Source organism: Cricetulus griseus, chromosome 7 (genome assembly GCF_003668045.3).
Source record: "Cricetulus griseus strain 17A/GY chromosome 7, alternate assembly CriGri-PICRH-1.0, whole genome shotgun sequence".
Lineage (NCBI taxonomy): Eukaryota > Metazoa > Chordata > Mammalia > Rodentia > Cricetidae > Cricetulus > Cricetulus griseus.
The window spans coordinates 92932074-92956446 of record NC_048600.1 but is presented as its reverse complement, the minus strand read 5'-3'; the positions used below and the strand labels follow the sequence as shown (position 1 = coordinate 92956446).

The 24373-nt window shown below is 37.7% G+C and overlaps 2 protein-coding genes across 7 annotated transcripts in view; one reads left to right on the top strand and one right to left on the bottom strand.

The window, feature by feature from the left end:
- Nucleotides 1-24373, bottom strand: part of LOC100770202 (neurofibromin) — a 235751-nt gene that overhangs the window by 67671 nt on the left and 143707 nt on the right. The gene's annotated exons all lie outside the window — the stretch shown is intronic.
- Omg (oligodendrocyte myelin glycoprotein) lies at nucleotides 5916-7232 on the top strand. Its single transcript, XM_035447575.1, has one exon. The coding sequence runs from the start codon at nucleotides 5916-5918 to the stop codon at nucleotides 7230-7232; it is 1317 nt and encodes a 438-aa protein (XP_035303466.1).

Sequence of the window (24373 nt, the reverse complement as noted above, 5' to 3'; positions counted from 1 at the left end):
ACCACCACCTCCTCCTCCTCCTCCTCCTCCTCCTCCTCTTCTAGATTTATTTATTTATTATGCATACAACATTCTGCTTCCATGTATATCTGCACACCAGAAGAAGGCACCAGATCTCATAACAGATGGTTCTGAGCCACCATGTGGTTGGTGGGAATTGAACTCAGGACCTCTGGAAGAGCAGTTGGTGCTCTTAACCTCTGAGCCATCTCTCCAATCCCACTTCTGTTTTTATAATTAAAATTTTATGCGTACAAGTGTTCTGTCTGCATATATACATACACACCATATATATGGCTGGTGCTTGAGGAGGTCAGAAGACAACACTGGGCACCGGATCTCCGGAAACTGGATAGTTTCTGTTTGTGAACTGTCATGCGAGTGCTGGGAACTGAATCCGAGTCTTCTGCAAGAGCAGTATTTGAACTTGTTTTGTATGCTGGAGAGTGGGGAGTGAAGGTGCAAGGTGTTAAACTGAGACTGGAGGTTGGAGGACAATTTGTGGAAGTGAATTTTCTCCTTCCACCAAGGGCAGAATTCAGAACTCAGGTCATCTGGTCTAACAACAAGCACCTGCTGTGTGTATGGTATTTTGATGACATTCAGACAATAAAGTTTGTTTGAATCAGATGGCAGAGCTAGCCACTAGCTGACCAAAGTTTTAGAGGTTTTAGAAGACAGAGGAAGTAGTAAGGCGGGGCTTAGAGAGGATCTCAGCCTTTTTGAAGGAAGAAATGGAAGAGGTAGAAAGTCACTGGTGATTGCTGGGTTGCTTCTCTGATCTTTGAGGTTCTTATCCCATATCTGACTCCTGATTTTTTTGGGGGGGTGGGGGTGGGGAGGTTTCTCTGTGGCTTTGGAGGCTGTCCTGGAACTAGCTCTTGTAGACCAGGCTGTTCTCAAACTCACAGAGATCCTCCTGCCTCCCGAATGCTGGGATTAAAGGTGTGCACTACCGCCGCTCAGCAACTCCTAAATTTTTATTGATGAAAAACAATGAGATAAACGCATCAAGCACCTTTATCCACTGAGCCACCTCACTGGTCCCAAAAAGGAGACATTTTTCTAACACATCAGGGAAGCATAAACTAATCACCTAGACTAGACAAAACCCAAGTGTTATGGAGGAAAGGAGAGGAAAAAAATAGAGGTGGTATGTTTCTTATTACATATTTTATACTTATTTTGAGACAGGGTTTCTCTGTATAACAGGCTTTCCTGGAACTTGTTTTGTAGATCAGGCTGGCCTCGAACTCACAGAGATTCACCTGTCTCTGCCTTCTGGATGCTGGGATTGAGGGTGTGCGCCACCACAGCCAGGCTATACTTATTTTAAAACTACCTTTTAAGCTAGAAATGTTGTGTGTGTGAGGGCATTTGTGGAGGCTATAAGAGGATGTCAGACATGCTGGAACTGAAGTCACAGGAAGTTATGGGTGCTAAGAGCTCTAATACAGCAACAAGCTCTCTACACTGTTGAGACATCTCTATAGCTCCAACCATCCTTTTTAAATGTAGAAGTTCAACCTTAAACCATTACATTTGTATTTGCTGCTCTTCCAGGAGGCCCAGTTCCAGAGTTCAATTCCCAGTACCCATATGGCATCTCACAACCTTTGTGTAGCTCCAATACCAGGGGATCTAATGCCTGCTTCTGATCTTAGTCAGCAGCAGACATATACATGTGATGCAAGTAAAACATTCATACACATAAAATAAATAAATCTAAAAAATTAAATGGATGCAGAAGCTGCATCAATGACAGAACCTTGGCACACAATTATTGGGAACAATGTTACCAATTTAAGAATAAAGGAACACTGGCACTGTTGACTACAATGGGATGGCTGCTACCTGACAGGTGGTTTGCTGTATCTTTCACAATGCTGGAGCAATATATCCTTGGACACAAAAGACCTGTCAATTAATTTAATTCTTAATCTAAACCAGCTGCCTAAATAGATACAATTTGTGATGTTGATGAGTTTATCTAAAGTGTAACTAAGGTTTCTGTATAGCATCTAAGTTTTCACAAGTACTTGTTTTTTAAAAATTTATTCTTGTACAGCAGTGGTGGCACACACCTTTAACTGCAGCACCTGGGAGGCAGAAGCAGGCAGATCTCTGTGAGTTTGAGGCCAGCCTAGTCTACAGAGTGAGTTCCAGGATAGGCTCCAAAAGCTACACAGAGAAACCCTGTCTCAACAAACAAAAAAGAAGAAAGAAATAAAGAAAAAGACTTCCCCACCCCAGCAAAAAATGATTCTTTTTGACAGGTATTGTGGTACACCCCTTTAGTCCCAGCACAAGCACTCAGGAGGCAGAAGCAGGTGAATCTGAGTTCAAGGTCAGCCTAGTCTACAAGACTGGGTTCTAGGACAGCCAGAGCTACATAATAGAGAACCTGTCTCAAAACAAACAAACAAGAATAATATATTATCAAGTTTCTGAGAATCTTTCACAGTGTAAGATTGCTGTATTTAATTAACATTGAAATGACTGCCCCTTTTTCTTTCTGAGAAGCCACAGGCATCTTTCATATGAAGTAAATCTGAAATAAAAAATATCATCCTCTGTACAGCAGAATCCAATCCTACTGAGCCTGGGCATGTGGACTACTTACTACTGGCAGTGCTGAGGGGAGGAGAGGTTACAAGACCCTTGGAACATGGGGTTAACTGTTGGTCTTCAGGCCACCAGTGGTCAGCTTTGAGGGTTAGAGCTTGTTGTGCTTCCTGTCTGCCGCTGGATGTGACCTGACCCTGTGGCACTGACTGGGCCCCTCCAGTCCCCAGGTCTTCCGGGCTCGAGTAACTGATAAGTGAGCAGAACAGACTCTTCCTTCCTAAGTTGCCTGTCAGACATTTTGTCACAGTGTCAGCAAAGTCACCAATACAAACTAAGCTTAAATTAATTTTTCACCCATTCACTAATTAATGATAAAAGTTTTTCTTTCAAATGGAAGTACTGGTCAGTGCAATTCAAGTAGGTAGTTCCACTCCTATAATGGCCTAATAAGTCTTACTAAGACAGACTTTAGGGTTTGGCAAAATGATCCTTGTCTTATCCCCTGAAGTGTAGTGGTGGGTACATGAGCTGACATGGAACGCTGTCAAAAGCAAACCATTCTAACCTCCAAAACATACTGCTGAATGCAGGATTCCAAACATTATTTTTAAGGATCATGACTGATGAGTAGATTCTGACTAAAACGGCAATAAGACACTGAATCAATACCGATTTCTAATGATGCAGATCCATTTCAAGGAACTAGTTTTATCTAAAGGTACCTCCTAAAAGATAGCTCTAAGAAGAAAAGGTGTAGATTTCAATACAGTCACTTCCTTTCTAAATACAAATAAAATGATAGTTCATAAAATGTAGGGAGGATACACAAACTACTTAGTACCTATGCATTTTCTCCACATGTAATATGCTAACAATTGCTTGTTTTAAAATGGTGACAATTTGAAAATAACGTATACCATAATTTTTCTTGTTTTCTTTCCTAAAGTAAAATGGTCATTTTGTAAATTAGATCTTGGCACTCGATCTGTAGACCAGGCTGGCCTTGAACTCACAGAGATACGCCTGCTTCTGCCTCCCGAGTACTGGAATTAAAAGCATGCGCCACCAATGCCCGGCTGTTGCATATATTTTTAAACCTATTAACTTTTTGGGAAAGATAAAATATAAACATGAAACACCAAGTAAATAATTAGAAAATATAATTCCTGTCTTCTTGCCTCCACCTCCTGAGTGCTGGGATTACAGGTGTGTGCTGCCTCTCCAGCTTTGATACTGTAGTCATAAAATGAATCAAATTAATGGTCTTTTGTACAGTACCAACAATATTTCTGAAGAAAGCAATATTCTATACCATACAAAGTAAGTTTCATGGAAAAAAAAAGAGCAAATCTCCATCTAACTCAAATATATAAAATATGAACAATTATTTTACCATTTGAACTGATAACTAAAAGTCAAGTATTGGGGAGAAAATAATCTAGTATATGCCAGGTATGGTAGTGCACATCTTTAATCCAGCACTGAGAGGCAGAATCAGGCAGGTCTCTCTGAGTTCCAGGCCAACCAGGGCTACAAAGTGAGACCCTGTTTTGTTTTTTGTCTGTTCGTTTGTAAAGTCCAGTACCCTCATTTTACATGTAGCTTATCTTGGATTTGATCACCAGGACCAAAAGGGCAGGAAGAGTGGGGACAATGTAGCTGGCCTGTGCCTAGTTTTAGTCAAATGATCTTTTGAATCAGGAAGGCAAAAACAAAATAAGCATAGCAAACAATTCCTGCACTTCCTAAAAGATGAGACATGTAAGTGATTAATAAATTTGAAATGCTAATTAAATATAATAGTAAACAGGAGGAAAACATAAAAATCAAGATTTTATCATGACATATAAAAAGGTTACATGACAACCATTTTCGAAAAGAACATAAAAATGTACAGATTAAAAATAGAACAGTTAGCATCTTAGAAATCAATTCACAAAGAAGATTAAGTCAATTTTCAGCATTTCCACACATAAAAGGAATGTAGAGGCTTTAACAAGAATTATAGCAAGGAAATGTTAAATATGCAAGCCAAGCTCAAAGACATACATAGAAAGAAGTAAAGGCCAGCCCTAATTTGCATGGGGTATTCCATCTAGCAGTAAACTGGAGCTACGTAAGGTATTCTCAGATCAGTAAATTTAAAAAAAAAAAAAAAATGTCCATTTTGTTTTGTTGCGTATGCACCTCCTGCCATAAATTTGAGTCAGCACCAATGACAGCTCTGCAGTCCTCCTATGTGGTACTGATCAGGTGGTTGCAGAGCTTCAGCTCACAGCAACACAATGCAGCTGAGCAGGCAAGCACAGCCCACAGACAGAAACCCTTCCGACTCCCCAGAACAAGACGACCTTTAAGCCGCAAGTTTCCCGGTGAAAATGAGATACTGATGTTGAAGACGACATTATGGTAAGCAGCTATTTAAACTGGTAAAAGGCTGGCTTTGGATTTTTTCCCTTGTCATCATTTTTTTTTTTTATTTCTTTAAGCCAATGTTAGGATTGAATATATTCAATAACAAGTGCATGCACCAAATTTGCTGCAGTAATGCTTGAGGTTTTCTTTTTAATGTCCACTCACTTTGTAAATACATATATATTGCTTTGCCTTTAGAATTAGTACAGAAATATACAGGAAAAATAATCACATTACAAAATGTGAGGTTTAAAGGTATGCTATCAGTCTTGATTTTTCCGAGTTCATTAAAATATTTTACCAGGAGGTAGCTATCTATGAAAAGATGAAATTTCAAAAAACTGTTTTAATATAACTTTTAACATCTCAAACTACACACATATTGTGTCTTACAATACTGCAGAGATTTAAGAAAAACAGACACGACAGCCATTTTTTTCTGAATAAGAAAACATATTATCAAAAATAGTAACAGCCTAAGTAAGACTATAAAGCTCCTCATTTGTAGACAATGCCATTCGGTCCTATTAAGGCTTTGAGAAGATAAATTAGAACAAATATTTTAAGGGGTAAAACATAAGGAAGAAAATGAAGGAGAGCATCTCTCTCTCTCTCTCTCTCTCTCTCTCTCTCTCTCTCTCTCTCTCTCTCACTCTCTCTCTCTCTCTCTCTCTCCCTCTCTTTTTTTCTCTCCGTCTCTCTCCCTCAATTTCCCCCACCCCCAACTACCACATAGCCCCAATTGAAGGATTAGGCATTTGGACTATAAATGAAGGGCAGCTTTGTTAGTTTAATCACTGGAACAATTATAAAAGGACTCAACAACAAGGAGGGTTATTGAAAATTTTGCCGAATGCTAACTGACCCATGCAGATGCTGAAAGTGTATTTGCATATTAAAAGAAGGATGTATCTGTTTGTTTTCAGGCTTTGATGGAATATCAGATACTGAAAATGTCTTCCTGCCTGTTCATCCTTCTGTTTCTCACGCCTGGCATTTTAAGCATTTGTCCTCTCCAATGTATATGCACAGAGAGGCACAGGCATGTGGACTGTTCAGGCAGAAACTTGACTACATTACCATCGGGACTGCAAGAGAACATTATACATTTAAATTTGTCTTATAACCATTTTACTGATCTGCATAACCAGTTAACCCAATATACCAATCTGAGGACCCTGGATATTTCAAACAACAGGCTTGAAAGTCTGCCTGCTCAGTTACCTCGGTCTCTCTGGAACATGTCTGCTGCTAACAACAACATTAAACTTCTTGACAAATCTGATACTGCTTATCAGTGGAACCTTAAATACCTGGATGTTTCTAAGAATATGCTGGAAAAAGTTGTTCTCATTAAAAATACCCTAAGAAGTCTTGAGGTTCTCAACCTCAGCAGTAACAAACTTTGGACAGTTCCAACCAACATGCCTTCCAAACTACATATTGTGGACCTGTCTAATAACTCACTGACACAAATCCTTCCAGGGACACTAATAAACCTGACAAATCTCACACATCTTTACCTGCACAACAATAAATTCACATTCATTCCAGATCAATCTTTTGACCAACTCTTGCAGCTGCAAGAGATAACGCTTCATAATAACAGGTGGTCATGTGACCATAGACAAAACATTACTTACTTATTGAAGTGGATGATGGAAACAAAAGCCCATGTGATAGGGACTCCTTGTTCTGACCAAGTATCTTCTCTGAAGGAACAGATGTACCCCACACCTCCTGGATTTACCTCAAGCGTATTTACTATCAGTGGGATGCAGACAGTAGACACCATTAACTCTCTGAGTATGGTAACTCAACCCAAAGTGACCAAAATGCCCAAACAATATCGAGGAAAGGAAACATTTGGTGTCACACTAAGCAGCGATACCACTTTTACTAGCACTGATAAGGCTTTGGTGCCCTATCCAAAAGACACATCCACAGAAATGACCAATTCACATGAAGCAGCAGCTGCAACTCTAACTATTCACCTCCATGATGGAATGATTTCAAACACAAGCCTCACTAGTGCAACAAAATCACCCCCAACACCCATGACCCTAAGTATCACTAGTGGCATGCCAAGTAACTTCTCTGAAATGCCTCAACAAAGCACAACCCTCAACTTACGGAGGGAAGAAACAACTGCAAATGTAAAGACTCAACTACCTTCTGCGGCTAGTGCTTGGAAAGTAAATGCTTCACTTCTCTTTATGCTCAATGCTATGGTCATGCTGGCTAGTTGAGGGTCTGCAGTTTCTGAAACTAAGGAAAGCCTTCCTCCCTGATGTATAGTTGGGAAAATATGCCCCTATCTAACCAGTGATTCAAGCTATATTAAGTATTCAAGAAAGCCAGTCTTGTATTTCTGACTTTGATGTAAATGAAGTAATTTGTCTTAATCAAAAGAAGTGCACAATGTCTTGGTACTTGCTGCTATTTTACTGTCTTAAGTAAAACTAATGATTTTTTTTTTTTTAAATGAAATGTTTCCTTTTTAAGGCTTCAACTTATTGCACAAAATACAAAAGCATCTAAACTTTAATATGTATTTTATGTATGTTTACACTGTCAATGTCTGGGAAAAATAAAAGGTCTATGCTCATAGTTGTGTTGCTTGAGTTTCTAGACATTATCATCATAATCTATTTAGTAGAATTGAGATGAACTAACAATTTCTCTTCTAGGGAACCCTGATAAGGCCTTTAAGGTGAATGAAATGTGGGGCATTTTTGCCATTAAAGTAAAACCAAGGCTGCTACTCTGTAAATGGTTACTCACATCATTATTTTACACACAAGCCAGGACTGTTTTAAATCTAAATGATGTCCCGCTTCTGAAGAGCTCGTGGATACTTTACAGATTATATAAAGGACAAATGCTCTTCAAAAGGCTAGCAGACACTTGGCATGGCATTTTAACAAGGAAAATTTAACTTTGTTTTGTACGTAAGAAAAGTATTTAAAACAAGAGAATAAAAGGTTTTAGTTTAAGGACTTGTTAAAGAGTTTCCATGCATATTTAATAGACCATTATCAAAAGTAAATATTTACAGTTAAATCTTACTACTATAGGAGAAATGTATCTTTTATAAAATCAGAAATTATAATGTGGTCTACCAAATTTAAAGTAAGATTAGTTTGTGGCTCAAACCATGGAGCCTAAAAGTTTGGGTCATTCTGAGGGAGACTGTGGGATGGTGGGAAGGAAGGAGTGAGTGGGATTCCTTTGTTGTCACAACCAATTAATTATCTAATAAAGTGAACAAACGACAAGGCTGGGCAGATTTGATACTCCACATCAACTGCACTGAACTCCACTAGAATAAAACATTGAGAATTTTGGGTAAAAGATGAAAGTACTTATCTTAATTTTATTTTATGAATTAGTAACTAACATAAGAAACAGCTGAGAATCAACAGAAGAAGCCTCAATACAGGCTAAATTCAATGTAAAATAACATATCCAAAGTGGGTAAGCTACAAAGGAGGCACTCACTCTATGAGATACAAAGAAGAAATCTAACTTCTAACATTTCTAATTTTGGGGAGAATACAAAAGTTAAAAAAAAAATTAAAAATTCAGATAGTCTCCTTTCCTGGATTAAGACCACAATTGCCTCCTGCCTGCCTTGTTTGTATATGTGGATTGCACACATGTGAGACTGGACGCATCAGTTAATTTCCTCTTCCTACACTCTCTCTGCTTTACTGGCTTGACACATGGTTTCTCACTGTCGAGGTGGCCAGTGAGCTGCAGGGACTTGTCTGTTCACACCCAATGGAAATGCTAGCAGTCACTTTTAAGGGGTGCTGGAGACTCCAACTCCAGTCCTTGTGCTTCACTGAAGAATAAGGATGCTTACACATGAGCCACTTTCCCCAGAACATTTCCATTCAGAAAGGAAAGTAACAACAGCAACTGAACTCTTCTTCATACCTTTCTGCATTGTCATTGTGTAGAGACAGGGCCTCATTATGTGTAGCACTGGCCAGCTTGAAACTCCTTATGGAGACCAGGCTGGCCTCCCAATTCCCAGAGATCCCCTTGCCTCTGCCTCCATGTGCTGGGATGAAAAGCAAGCACCACCATGCCTGCTCTAAAACTTTTTATTCTTTTTTTTTTCCTTTTTTTTTAAAAGAAGGATTAAGCTTATGCAAAATTACAGGTATATCTCAATAAAAATCCTTCCTTATATTGTCTCTACAGTAGCTTTTGACTATTGTTCTGCCTCTATAAACTTGTCTCACTAGATTAAGTAATCTCACCATGAAGAAAGCCCCTTGAATGATTTTAAAATGCATTACCTCTTCAAATGGGCATGCTGTCCATTCCCCAAAATGATCTAGTATCTTCACTATCCCTGACAGAGGCTAACTGCTTAGATAATGCCTACTCTATAATATTTGTGGTTTGAGCTTTTTTTTCTTTTAAATGGACACACCAAGTTTCATAAGACCAGATTCTTTAGAGCTAACTTTTACATTGTATATGCCAAAAGTTTAACATATTAGAGCACCTATGGGAACGATTACAAGAAAGTATAATTATGGATTATAACATTTGCAGCACCCATGAATTATACCATCCTGACTGACATGTCTGCAAAATGCAGCGGAAAAGCTTGGTAAATTTCCAAGTACAACATCTGTCAACTATACTATGTCTTAGGAAGAAGCATTATCTAGCCTTAAAGTAATTTGATAATACTTCCCCTCTAAGGAAATTATATTTGTATCATTATTAATCAAAGAGGGCCCAAAAAAGGGCTAACTTCTCAATACTACTGTATTATTACTTTTAAAATGGGTTACTTCTGAGTATTTCTTCCTAAAGATCACATGTATAAATGTATGTAGGTATAAATCAGTATGTATGATGACTTATCACAGTTTTTTTGTTAAATGACTTAGCCAATTATAAAGTAATTTAAATAAAATCATATATAAAGTAAGTATATTAAACACATTTTCAATTTAGGGTATCATCAACTTACAAAGCTTGTTATTGAGATGTTAAGTCTGTCCCAAGTTGAATAGTATCTATTCTATATACATACATCCCTAGGACTTTGTTGTATTTTGTTGTTGTTGTTTTATTTTTTCGGGACAGGGTTTCTCTTTGTAGCTTTGTAGACCAGGCTGGCCTTGAACTCAAAGAGATCCACCTGCCTCTGTCTCCCGAGTACTGAAATTAAAGGCGTGTGCCACCACCACTTGGCCTGTTCTGATTTGTAAGTAACTTACTTCTGCCACTTAGCAGTACAACAAAATACTTGACTGTTCTAACTCATTCCCCTCATCTATGAAATGAGTTAAAAGAATAGTGTTGTCTATTTTTTTTTCTTGAGAATTAAATGACATCATTCACATAAAGCTTTCATAGTGTCTTGGTAATTCATACGCATTATTAAATAATCTTCTATAATGATGCTATGACTCAACAGCAAATTCCTTTAAAGGATAGAAAAAACAGAGACAATACAACTAAAATCATTCATAAGATTATACTTTCCAAGTTATATGTTACAAAAAAATTTAAAAGACCATCGTGATAGCACACACCTTTAATCCCAGCACTTGGAAAGCAGTGGCAAGTGGATACTAGTGAATTCGAGGCTACCCTGGTCTACATAGTGAGTTCCAGGACAGACAGAGCTATGTAGAGAGACCCTACAAATAGATCAATGAATGAATGAATGAATGAATGAATGAATGAATGAAAGAATGAATGAGCAAGCAAACATTAAGAACTAGTTAAGGAATGATAACCACAAATAGTAAACCACGAGCTTACATTATGTTGGTGAAAAACATTTTTGTTTGGTTGGTTTCATTTTTTTAAAGAGTTATTTATTTATTATCTATACAGCCTTTTGCCTGTATGTATTCCTGCACACCAGAAGAGGACACCAGATCTCGTTATGGATGGTTGTAAACCACCACGTGGTTGCAGGGAATTGAACTCAGGACCTCTGAAGAGCAGCCAGTGCTCTTAACCTCTGAGCCATCTCTCCAGCCCGGTTGGTTTCATTTTAAAGTGGAGAAAAAAAGATTTACTTGACATTAGCTATGCTGCACAGACACCCACTTGGGTAAAACCAGCACAAGACAACAGTATCATGAAAGCCCCCTGAAGTAGATAAGCAACTGCAAATCTAAGTTGCACAACAAAGAGTGAGTGATGTCCACTATAAGCCAACTTGTAAAACAATACTTGGGTGCTAGGGAAAATGATTCAATGGGTAAAGTGGCTTAATGTGCAAGCCTAAAGACCTAGGTTTGATCCCGGTACGTACATTCGTATGTGTACACACACACACACACAAACACACACACAGTGCTGGAAAAATGGCCCAGAGGTTAAGAGCACTTATTGCTCTTGCAGAGGAGCTAGGTCTAGATTCTAGAACCAACAGAGTTACTCATAACCATTCATAATTACAATTGCAGAAGATCTGATTGATACCCTCTTCTGAACTCTGGGCACTAGACACATGTGATACACAAACATACCTGCAGGCAAAACAGCCATATAAAAAATCTAATTTTTTTTTAAATAATAAAGAGGGGAAAAGGGAGAAAAACATCAATATATTTAAACATTAAAAAAAACATCATTTGGTAAACTCTAGAACAAAACACATAAACAGATAACTAAGAAAATAAGAAACTAAATTCCTAGTCTTAACAGATGAAATGATTGCTTATTGAAAACATACCTTGTGAACACTTTGAGAAACAACTTTAACACAAAATAAATATGGAGACATAAATGATTTTGTCACATGTTGATCAAAATAATTAGAAAATTATAGGAAAAAACTTTAATGATAAAGAAATAACATCCAGATAGAATTTGTAGGATAAAGTGGGTGAATATAGAAAACATTAATGTGAGGTAATAAGCTCAGGTATCCCAATTTATTCGTTTACTTAATACCAATTTAGCTGGTATCTTGAACACATCAAAGGCTACACACAGGACACACATCTTGACTAGTTACCATAAAATTGCAGCTATTGACAGTATAATTAAAGAATTAAGCATTTATGACAAGTACTTCAATGCAAATCTTTTTCAAAATAGGACATAACATACTTGGGTGACTTGGAAAAATAAACAGGTAAAAAACTCACTGCCAAACCCAGAAGAAATGGCAGACATATCTTAGTATCAATCATAACAAGTAAGAAAGAAGGGTAGGCGTGTAAGAGTAGACAGGAAGGGCCTGGGGACTATCTTAGTAGCAGAGCATGTACTCAAAAGGCCCTGGGCTTGAGCCTCAGTACATGAGCACACAGGCACATAACCCACCACACAGACACACACCCCAAGAAAAGAGAGAGAGAGAGAGAGAGAGAGAGAGAGAGAGAGAGAGAGAGAGAGAGAGAGAGAGAGAGAGAGAGAGAGAGAGAGAATGAGACAATGAATCAGAATGCTATCTGTGCTATGTGTGTGTGAAGTCTGTTTTCTCATTCCATCATATGGGTTTGGGAGATCACACTCAGGTCATCAGGAAAAAGTGAACACTTTTACCCACTGAACCATAATTGATGCATTTTAAGATAGGGTCTCACTCTACATCCCAGGCTGGTCTCAGACTCCCAATCTTCCTGCCTCAGCTTTCTAAGTGCTGGGATTTTAAGCATACACCCCCATGCTTAGCCAAAAAAGCTGTTTATTAGTTGTGTAGTATTAGAAAATTAGCTCTATGCCTCAAGGTAAAGTTACAAAAATAAATAAATAACAGTGTTTAAAGTAATGCCTAGCACATACTATTTCTTAAACATTGTTAACTTTGCAATAAAAAAGAACCAGAGATCAAAAGAATAAGGAACGATTCAATGAACAGTATAGGGAAAATTGGAAGACACAGACCGGAAAGGTGGATCAGTGGCTAAGAGCATTTATTGTTCTTACCAATAACCTGAGTTTGATTCCCAGCACCTAAAAGGTGCTCATAACCATCCATAACTCCAGTTCTAAGGGATCTGATGCCCTCTTGTCAGATCCTTGGGCACCAGCACACATGTAGTGCATATACATAAATTCAGGTAAAACATTCATACACATAAAATAAAAAATTAAAAAATATAAAGAAGAAAATTGGGAGACACTTCAATTTAACATTCAATTCATATGATACATACCACAAAGTGAACTAAAAAGAAATTGCTGGGCTGGAGAGATGGCTCAGAGGTTAAGAGCACAGACTGCTCTTCCAGGGGTCCTGAGTTCAATTCCCAGCAACCACGTGGTGGCTCACAACAATCTATAATGAGATCTTGTGTCCTCTTCTGGTGTGCAGATATACATGGTAGCAGAATGTTATATACATAATAAATAAAATATTTAAAAAAAAAGAAATTGCCAATAAATTTGTCAATACAAACCTTTATGTTGGAGCATCAAACCTGATAAAAATACTAAAATAGAATACTATAAAGGAGATTGCTACCATAAAAATTCCCAGTACTGGGCAAAGGACAAAAAGAAAATGTTTATAACACAAGAAACAAGATAATAAATATGAGAATATGGCCAGCTATATAACTGAAAAACACAATAGAAATATAATGTGATATCTTAAAAATCTTTAAAACAACAAGCAATTTGTAAAACTTAAGGAATAAAATCAGTATTGGAGAAGATACTACAATAGCCGTATTCATACAATGGTATGATTGTTTTGGACAATAACTTGGCTATGAATCAAAACCCAGCACCCTCATATAGCCTAATGTAGCCCAAGCAAAACAAACTTCTCTCCAATTCACTATGCTCTCTTTGAGCACCAGGTTTTCAGGGATGCTATATGCCCCTCTCCTTATGTTGGCAACCTTTTGTATTTCAGTTTTGATATTATTTTTCTCAAGTTTCTTTTATGGACGATCTTTATCTGAATTCCTAAGTAACAAGAAGAACAGATCAAAGATGTGGCCAGTGCACTAATGATGACCTACTTACAAGCCAAGTCTAGTCTAGAATCTATGGTTCTTCCATTTATGTCAATGCAAAGTCCCGAGGGAGATGAAAGAAAAGTTAAGAATGAAGGAACCCAAGTGTGGTAAAATACACTTATAGTATCTGTGACATGCTCAAAGTCAGCCTGGGTAATTTAGCAAGACCACTCATCTCAGAGGGGAAAATAAAATCAGAATGAAGGCTCTGGCTGGCGTACTACTTGTCATACAAGAAATTAGTTCAGGGCAGTGTAGAGTTACAGTGTAGAGAACCAATTCTAGAGAGTTGCTAATTGTTATTAATTCTGTAAAATTCCCAAATAACTTAATAGCGCAAGTTGCTCAAAAGAAGTCATCCAGGGAGTGAAAGCTACTGTCACCTCAATGTATTAATGTGCTAAGCAGACTCATTTGTTTCACACACTGAAAACTGTAGAGCAAAATGAGGTCTTTAAGAAGCTCAACTTTTAAGAAATGCCATTTTGGTTCAACTGTCTTCCATCCATTAAATGCTTTAAAAAACTAGGTGAGAAATACTAGATATAAACATTTTTTCTCATCAGAATCCCTGGCTTGAGATTCTGAATTTGTTGAGGCTATTTACAAAGTACAGAAATCAAACATGCACACACAACAAAAGTAGCAAAATTGCTCAGCTGTGCACTGTAGTTTAACAGAAAGAACAGGATTAAGTTGTGTCATTTAAAGTCTGTTATCTTGTTAACTAGCAATCTGATTTCAAAAGCAGTTTAAAATACATACATTCTACAAGAGTGTTTTAAGGACTGGTTAGGGTCTAGGGAGATGGCTCGGTCAGTAAAGTGCTTTCTTAGCAAACTTGAAGACCTTATTGGATCCCCAATTCCTACTTAAGAAGCTAGGTGTGGTAGCATGGGAGGTGGAGACAGGAACATCCTGTGCACATACACGCTTAACTGCATGTGCGAGTGTGCACATAATTTCCTCTACACAGTTATACTTCAAATAGCTGATTTGTTGTTTACCTCACAGAAAATGATTTAAAATGTGCATGCGTGCGTGCGTGCGTACACTGCTGTACAGAGGTCAGATAACCTCGCCTGCTGGTCTTCAACTTCTAACTTGTTTGAGGCAGAGTCTCTCTTGTTGTTTGCTGCTGTGCTACATACGCTAGCCTCACTGGCTCATGGGCTTCTAGGAGATTCTCCCTATTTCCACCTTTCGTCTTTCTAGGGGAGTTGTACTCTATTGCTGACAGCTTTTGTCTGGGTTCTGAGGATCTGAACTCAGGCCATCAGACTAATCACATCAGGAAATACAATTTTTTGCATTATTATTATTATTTTTTTGTCCATAGTCACAGTCCAAAAACACAATGAACACTTCTAAAAGCTGAGGGAGTTTGAATGACTACCAAATGCTTGCTTCAACAGAAAATAAGCTTCGATTTAATGGCTTTTCAGCAAATAGAGAGAAGGGGAAACACCAAATCATCAGTAAGGGAAAACAAAGATGCCATATACCACAATAACCACGAGGAAGGCAATCAGTTGCCAACCAAAGCCTCAGTGACCACTAACAATCTGAGATATTATGTAGTATAAGAAAATCTGGCACACAGCCACAGCCATTTACCAGCTCTATTGTGTAGACACTCAATATTCAACTGTATTTCCTCATACCAATGACAATTAGGTAAAGTAATTGTTTAAAAATAATTTCATCTAACTGTAGGGGTTATTACTTCCTCATGGTATGACTTTTCTACAAGATCATATTCAAATCTTTTGCTGCAGAAGGGAGAGCCTACTATAAAGTATATGATGGCTTTGAAATCATTATCTTAGTCCGCCTCAACCTCCCCAATGTTGGGATTACAGGTTTATGCCACCATATCCAGCTCTCTTGCTTTCATAAAAGAGTCTTAAGTCTTTGGTCTTAACTTCAAATTGTATCAGGAAACTCTATACCACTGTCTGAATTTACAGATACATTGTGAAAGCCAAAGTTTCCTTAAATGAATTGGAGAATGAAGAAATCACTTTAAACTAGGAAAAAACAATTTCACATACAAATCATGAGTATATTATTTTTAAGTATGAATATCATGTGATACACCTGAATTTTTGTGTATTTCAAAGCAACCATGTTAAGTCATTTTTAGGACCCCCCCCAAAAAAAAACCCCAACCTACTAAGAGGCAATTTTTAAATTTAATTTTTTTCCTTTTGTTTTGTATTTTTATTTCTCAAAAAGAAAAGGTTTCTCTGTGTAGACCACACTGGCCTCAAACTCACAAGAGATCCACCTGCCTCTGCTTCCTGAGTGCTGGGATTAAAGGCGTGCACCACCACTGCCCAGCAAGAGGCAGTTTTTAACCCTGTCTTAAAACAAAAAAAGAACACACAATATACACACACACACACACAAAAAAAAAAAAAAAAACAACAAAACCCAACAACAACACAAGCAGTTTTTACATTAAAATGAAAAAGAACCAAGCATCACTGTAACTAAACAATATTTTGTCATCTTAAACAAAACAAAGAAAGGTCAAGCATGTTTTTCTGCCATATTCTAAAAGAATATGCTTCAGATCCTGATAGTGTTTCCCTCCACACCTAACATTTAGTTCTCTAAAATGTTGTGTTCAAAGGCAGCGCAGTTTTAAATACATCATCTCTACTGGTGACTCTTCTTGTAGAGACCAATATCTATTAGATTTTTATCTTACATATTTGTTCTAAAATTTAATCTATTTTAAAATAAACCTTGTAAGTATTCTCAGGATTATTTACTTTCAAGGACTGTATGCACTAAAAAGTAATTGATTCAAGCACCTGTTTTTAATAGAGAAGCAGCTGGATCATAACCACTAACCACTCTTAAAAGACATGTCAGGTCGGTTGGTCCACATGTATCAGTCACGAAAGCACTCTGTAAAGTAATGCAATTGAACACCAGGCCTCTCTGCTGCTACAAACTAAGAATCGCAGAAAAGAGAACCACTGAAGAACTCTTCCAGGTCACTTTAGAACTTCAATTCTACTGTTTTTCCCCTTCTTTTTTGTAAAGATGTGGGATCTAAATAACATGTGCTTGAACTCATGCTACAACATGAGTGTGCAACACTACACATAGCTAGAGCTCCAATTCTAATCTACTCATTAATATTAAATCAAGTATTCTTTCTTCAAATAAAAACCATGTGCATTTGCAATTGAAATGGTCAAATTTAAATGCTTTCAATGAATAACTGTATATATGTATCACTAAAAATGGGCTAGATTAGACTTGGTGACACATATTTGTAATCCTAGCATTGAGGAGACAGAGCCAGGATCCTGAGTTCAAGATCAGCTGGGTTATAAAGCAAATCCCCATCTCAAAAACAGAATACAACAAACAAAATTGAGGTCTATCTGTTACTTGTTCCGTGAAATTTCATACTATGCTAGATTTCCTGTGCATTCACATAAAGATACATAAAACCTAGGAACTAAATGTAGAAGCAGAAAATTATATTCTGACACGGTCATTGTAAAATAACAACAGAACCCACTGTGGTTTAGAGGAAGAAGAGCTTACCAGAACTTGCCTAGACAAACAGTTAACAGCAAGCATATGGCCAGGGTGTGGGAAATCTAGAATTCTCATGCACTATGTAGGAAAGTAAAATGGGACATGCACTTGGGAAAAGTTAGTCAGTTCCTCAGAGGTTCACATGCTTCAGTAACTCCACTTGTAGATTTGTATCTAAAACCCTGAAAACCCAGATCCCCACACAAACACACAAAAGTATTGACAGAAGCACTATGCACAACGACTGCAAAGTGGAGAAAATTTCATTAACAGATTAAAAAATAAACAGTGCAATAGTAATATAGTGGAATATTAGTCAGATATAAAATGAAATGAAGTTTATATGTCACAACAGAGGAACATTGAAGATGTGTGAAGTACGTCACAAAGGAACATATACTGTATAATTCACGCATATTAAATATCTATGATACGTAACCCATAGAGACACAAAGCAGATTAGTAGCACTATCAGGTGCTACGGAAAAGGGAGTAATGGGGGTGCTCATTAAGGGCTTTTATTGGCTAGGAGTGATAAAAGTACAACTCAAAATATGCCAAATCAATGAAACTGTGTACTTTAAAAGGGTGAATTTTATGATCAGTGATGCACACATACAACCTTATTTTGGGGGAGCAACCTTGCTTAGAGGACTAAGACTCAGGTTACTGAGATAAGCTGAGTGGAAAGTTCACGTTTGCCCTTATTAATGGAAGGAATGGCAGTCCACCAGGGCAGGCAGAGGACACTGGTGAGGTGGTCTGCGTAACTGGAGCAAAGGTGAGGGACAAGGTATCAAGTATGGAATGTTCTTTCCCAGATGTTACCATGCACCAGGATGACTAACAAGCATTCTACCATGACATCAACAACCATCTAGAAAACAGTTTTAGCAGTACTTTATTACCACACAGTGAAGGTGATATTGAGGATGTGTGTTTGGCATTCTAAGTCTTAGGAGCAAAGTCTACTGCTTTGCCAGTCTCTAGAGGAATAGTTCTTAACCTTCCTAATACTGTGACCCTTTAATACAGTTCCTCATGTAGATGCATATAATAAATATATCAGGGGGAATATTTTTTCCTATTATATTTCTAAACAAAGATGTTATTTTACTACAGAAGAAAATGATGGTTTCTGTGCAGTTCTAAGTTACTCAGGATTAAATCTAACAGCAGCCTGCCTTTTTGCATAGTTGTACATCTGCTGTCTTAGGAAGTTTTCAAATCATCTGTTTAAAAGCAATTCTGTACTGCAGAGATGGCTCTGTGGTTAAGAGCACATCAGCAGCAGGCTCACAAATGCCTGCAATTCTAGTTCCAGAGGCTCTGACTTCTCTGTCCTCCTTGAGCACATGCACAAATCTCATGCGCAGCCACATGCAGACATGCATATCTACACATAATTAAAAAGAACAGAAATGAATCTTTAAAACAAACAAACAAACACCAAAGAGCCATTTTTTTCAATGCTATGCACTAGCAATATGCTTTAAATGTTCAACTGCTAAATTTAAGTAAAAACCCATTTATAAGCTGGGCATAGTGGTGCATGCTTATAATCTCAACATTTGAGAGGGAGAGGCAGGAGGATTGACAGAAGTTCAAAATCAATATTGCCTACATAGAGAATATGGAAAAAATCATCCTCACCGCTTACTAATCTCCAGCTCTAAACACAAAGAAATTTAAAATTACAATATTCTTTCTTCCAATTTTGTTTAGCATTTGTTAATGATGTGTGTGTTTGCTTGTCTGAGAGTGAGTGAGTGAGTGTATGTGTGATGTGCATTCAGAAGTCTGCAGAAGACTGAGTCCCTGGAACTGCAGTTGGCAGTTGGTTGTAAGCCACCATGTGGGTATTGGTAAACAAAGTAGATTCTTTGCAAGAGGATCAAGTGTAAACTGCTGAGCTACATTTCTTATCTGTTTGGTTTTTAAGCAGGATCTCACTATGTAGGCCTGGTAAGCCTCAAACTTATTATGTAGACCAGTCTGGCCTCAAATTCATGAATGTCTATCTTCCAGTGCCTCCGAATGCTAGAATTAAATGCAGGCACCACCACGCCCAAAGATTTACAAGATTCTTAAACTAATGGTGGCTTTACCTACTTGCCATATACTGGGGATTCTAATAAGGTCCCTAGAAATCTTGCAATTAATAAATAAACCTGCAAATTAGGCATGGATCTATTAATTCTGATTTGAAATCCTTGGAGCTAGATGCATTTGTGAATTCTTTGTTTTTTTTAAAAGATTTTATTTATTTACTATGTGTACAACATTCTGCTTCCATGTGTATCTGCACACCAGAAGAGGGCATCAGGTCTCCTAACAGATGGTTGTGAGCCACCATGTGACTGCTGGGAATTGAACTCAGGACCTCTGGAAGAACAGTCTGTGCTCTTAACCTCTGAGCCATCTCTCCAGTCCCCCATTTGTGAATTCTTAACAATTCAGACTTTAGAGGATATAGTACACAATCTATAGAATTAGTAACTCTAGTAGGTGGAAAATTAGGATCCAAGAGACTCCATAAAAAGGAAAAGGCAAGGCTTAAGACAATTACAAAAGGTTCAGAAACAACCAGTTGAAGTAGAGCAGTGACCAGAAAGCAGATATATAGGAGGATTGCCCAACAAAACCATCATTTCACAGAGGGATGTAGCCAGACCCCAGTACAAGAAAGTACATTCCTCACCTACCCTTTCTTTCTTCAGTCTCTTTGTATTCCCTATTGGTCAACAGGAATTAAGAGATGAGAAAAGTTCAATGAAATTCTCTACACAGATCAGCCTTTTAGGCAGAAAGCAGGATGAAAAGCAGAACATCACATACCTAGCACATAGTTAGCATAGTTAGCATAGATATTATAAATAGCCCCCAAATTATCACCAGCTATTACAACAAAAGTTTATTCATCACCTTTCTAACGTCATCTAGATCTACTACTGTCTTCTGGGGTTTTGGAGATGCGCACTGAACCTTTGGAGAACTGGTACAAAGTCAAACGCTAGGCCTGAAAGCTTTCTCTGGGCTGGATGTGATTATTGCCAACTTGAGTTACTGCAGTGGTGACAACCCTCACGAAAATGGACCTATTAACATTCTCATGGGTAGGGAGGGAGGTAAAGCTCAGGAGCCCCACTCCCGTTCCCCCTATACAAGGGGGAAGTAGTTGCTAGAGGAAAAAGACTCCAAGCAACTTTTAGATGAGACTGAGGGGGCTGGAGAGATGGCTCAGAGGTTAAGAGCACAGACTGCTCTTCCAGGGGTCCTGAGTTCAATTCCCAGCAACCACATGGTGGCTCACAACCATCTGTAATGAGATCTGGTGCCCTCTTCTGGTGTGCAGATATACATGGAAGCAGAATGTTGTATACATAATAAATAAAATCTTTAAAAAAAAAAAAAGATGAGACTGAGTTGTTAGAAGTACAATAATAAGTTGACTAGCCAGGAATGGCGGCTCACACTGGAATCTCAGTACTCTGAAGTTGAGGTAAGAGGATGGTGAATTCAAGGCCATCTAAGATACTTAGGGAGATTCTGTCTCAAAGGGAGGAAAAAAAAAGAGGAAAGGATAAATTAAAGGTCAGGATTGGAAAAATATAATTAATTACAGGCCACAGTCAACTCAAGGACAAAACATCACTACAACCATTATACCACATTCCCCAGAGTAAACCCTCGAATGGTACCAGGCATTATCTTGGTCATCTGATTTATAGCATTTACTCTGGTTGCCAGGAGGCTTCTTTTGTTTATTTCCTAAGTATGACCACAACCACCCTCCATTAAGTGAGGCTAAAGGTTTAGCAAGCATTTGCCTATTCATTCAAAAGGAGGGGGAAACATTCACAACAGAGTAAAGGAAGGAACAGGTACTGACTTGTTCTTTTGCCACTTACACAGTGACTTCCTTGAGTGTCAACACTGTTGTCCATCCTTGCTACGTTCACAGTGCATGCCAGTGCAATGAAGCCTTAGCACAACACAGGCCAACTTCCCTGCATACTGATCAAGGAAAAACTGACCAAAACATAACTTTCCTTGAAATAATTTACTTAATCCCATCACATAGGTGGTTTAATACATTGTTTGTGAACTCAGTATCACACTATTACTTCCATGCATAGTTTTTTTAAAAGTTCCACATGAATACAGTTTAACTTATCTGAGGCTGCTTTTACCTTTTACATACCAACATTTAACTTCCTAAAATGTAAAATTCCTAAATTATTTTTAACTCTCCATCTTTAACATTCTTTATTTAAGATCATGATTATCACAACAGAACTGTATACTAATCTAGATAGCATCAATCCAATAAAGCAATCTACTAGTGTATACAGAATGGGTAATTCTAGTGAAGTATTCACTGGAGCCTTTAAATATGTACATTTTACAAAGACTTTATGTGAATTCCTTCATCTCTGTCAAAGTCTGCCTGTCTACACTAGATGTTTGGAAAATACTCATTTGAATATTTCCAAAGAGGCGAGGCTTTGAGCATGTGACTGACTTGCTAGCTATATTAAACAGCACGCAGTGAGTGGGAAGAAAATTCCTTTCACAATCATTCTCCAGCACACCAGAGAAGGGCTGAATTAAAAAAATCTTCAAAAGTACTTCACCAAATCAAAAGGTAATAGTAACTTGAAAATATCTAACTATGTATTAGAATGAAATAAAACTAGTTGTATATATTGTTTAAGTTTTGAATAAAAATGTGTAACTATTTAATCATGGTAAGCAAGGGTCTATTGAATTATCAGAGATGTAGCAAGCCATCAGATTTGAACACAGGCTAAAAGAAGACTAGCCTAACTTTAGAAATGGTGCTCTTTGGTATAGCAATCTACTCTGTGTTACCAGCTTCACCTGTTAAAGAACACTGGACTAGGAGTCAGACTTGGGCTCTAGTTCTGCCTACTTTAAGACAGGCCTAGACAAGCTATGTCCCTTGTGTAGACCAGGTTGTAAAATGACAGATTGATTTTAATCAATTCTAGATTTCCTTCTTTTTAAAAAGTTATGAAATACTCTAATACAGCTGCTCTTCCCATCCCCAAAGAAGATAAAATGAAGGGAACCTCAGCGCTGAGATCATTTGGTTTAGTGAGTTTTCACCTTCCATTTTTGTTATAAATATTGAAAAGTAACATTCTAATTTGTGACATTAGGCTAAATTTGAAGAAGGACGTGTCACTGCCTCACTCCTTTCGCTACCCCATTCTCTCAACCTGTCTTGTCCTTTCCTGCTTCCCTGCTCTTAACACTGACCCCATTCTATTGCTTCAAATGCCTCATGTTTAACTAGTTTGCAAAACAGGACAACAAAATCAAGCTCAATCTAATATTCAGAATGCTTATTCCTGAAGTGAGTGACCTAGACAGAAAGCAGGTCTTCTATTAAGAGATGTATAGGAAGGAAGTTGTTATTTGTTCATTAATAATAAAAAAGCCTATTTATATTATGTGAACATACTAAATAAACACAAATGAGGATATATGATTGTCCATGTGTTTGTGAACTGAATATTAAATTTTATAATCATTTTAAAGCAAAGGAAAAATGATGATCAAGCATTTATTCACCATCGGCCTGCTCCTCATATATGCTCGTATTATGGGAACAACAACCTTAAGTTCTACAGAAAACTCAAGTCTGACGACCTCAGTTTCCACCATGAGCTCACAGGCCACAACAAGCCTAAGTTCTATAACGACAACACAGCTTGGAAGCAGCCCCACCCCTGAGACGAAGTCTTCAAAGTTGATCTCCAAGACCACCTGGCAAGGAAACATGCATTCAAGGCCCTACATAAATACGACTGCAACGACTTTAGCAGGTGGTGGCACAGTCCTCAAACCAATGTCCAACACTCACTCTCTTTGTTTGTGTAGTGTTCTTACTCTTTTGTGCATACTCAGGCAGACGTGAGCTGGAACACCTGCTCACTTCAGTCCCTCATATTATTTGCTAAATGATAAGCACACTAAAAAAATAAAATTTATTTAATTTACTGCGTAAGAAATTATCATTATTCTAGTTGTGATTTGGGTTTTGGTAAGTTTTAATTGTATAAATTTAAACACTACATCAATATTATAGGTTCCTTTCTATAAGTGCCCAATTAAATGCCAAAATAAACATTACATTTGTGTTTTAAATGTGGGCCAAATCAGAACTCAAATGTTTATATTAAAGGTATGAGAAGAAATAACATAGGAGGCAATTAACCAAAGGGGGGAGGAAAAGGTAGGAGATAAAGAATGGTATGGGAGAAGCTGTTTTGTATTTTATTATTTTTAATTAAATAGATTGAAAGTACTGGTAATGTATAAAGAACAGTCTTTTACAAAACATACTCACCAGTGGAATGCTATTTTCATGAGAGTGTGATAGCAATGGGTCATCCCAGTACATTTTAAAAGCAGAATACTGTTGATCCAATGATAAGAGTGCATTTTGAATAAATCTTGACTTGTTTTTCAAAAGACTATTTTCAAATCAGATGCTTAGAACTAAGAACTCATTCTATCTAGAGAAGAAGTGTCTCTTAATTGTTCATTGGATTTTTTCCTTTTCCTCCTCTTCCTTTTCCTGCTCCTCCTCCCTCCTTCTTCGTCCATCCTTCTCCTTTGGTACCTCTCCCATCTCCTTCCCTTCTCCTAGACAGGGGGTTTTCTCTGTAGCGCCGGCTGTCCTGAAACTCACTATGTATATGAGGATGACCTCAAACTCACAGAGATCTGCCTGCCCTCTGCCTTTTGACTAAGTGCTGAGATTAAAGGAATGCTGGTTGGATTTTTATGTTCAATTACAAGGATGGGTTTAACTCGACAAACTTGGC

Bases quoted from the DNA above. Each gene is read 5' to 3' on its own strand.
- Omg (XM_035447575.1), top strand. From the start codon at position 5,916: ATGGAATATCAGATACTGAAAATGTCTTCCTGCCTGTTCATCCTTCTG.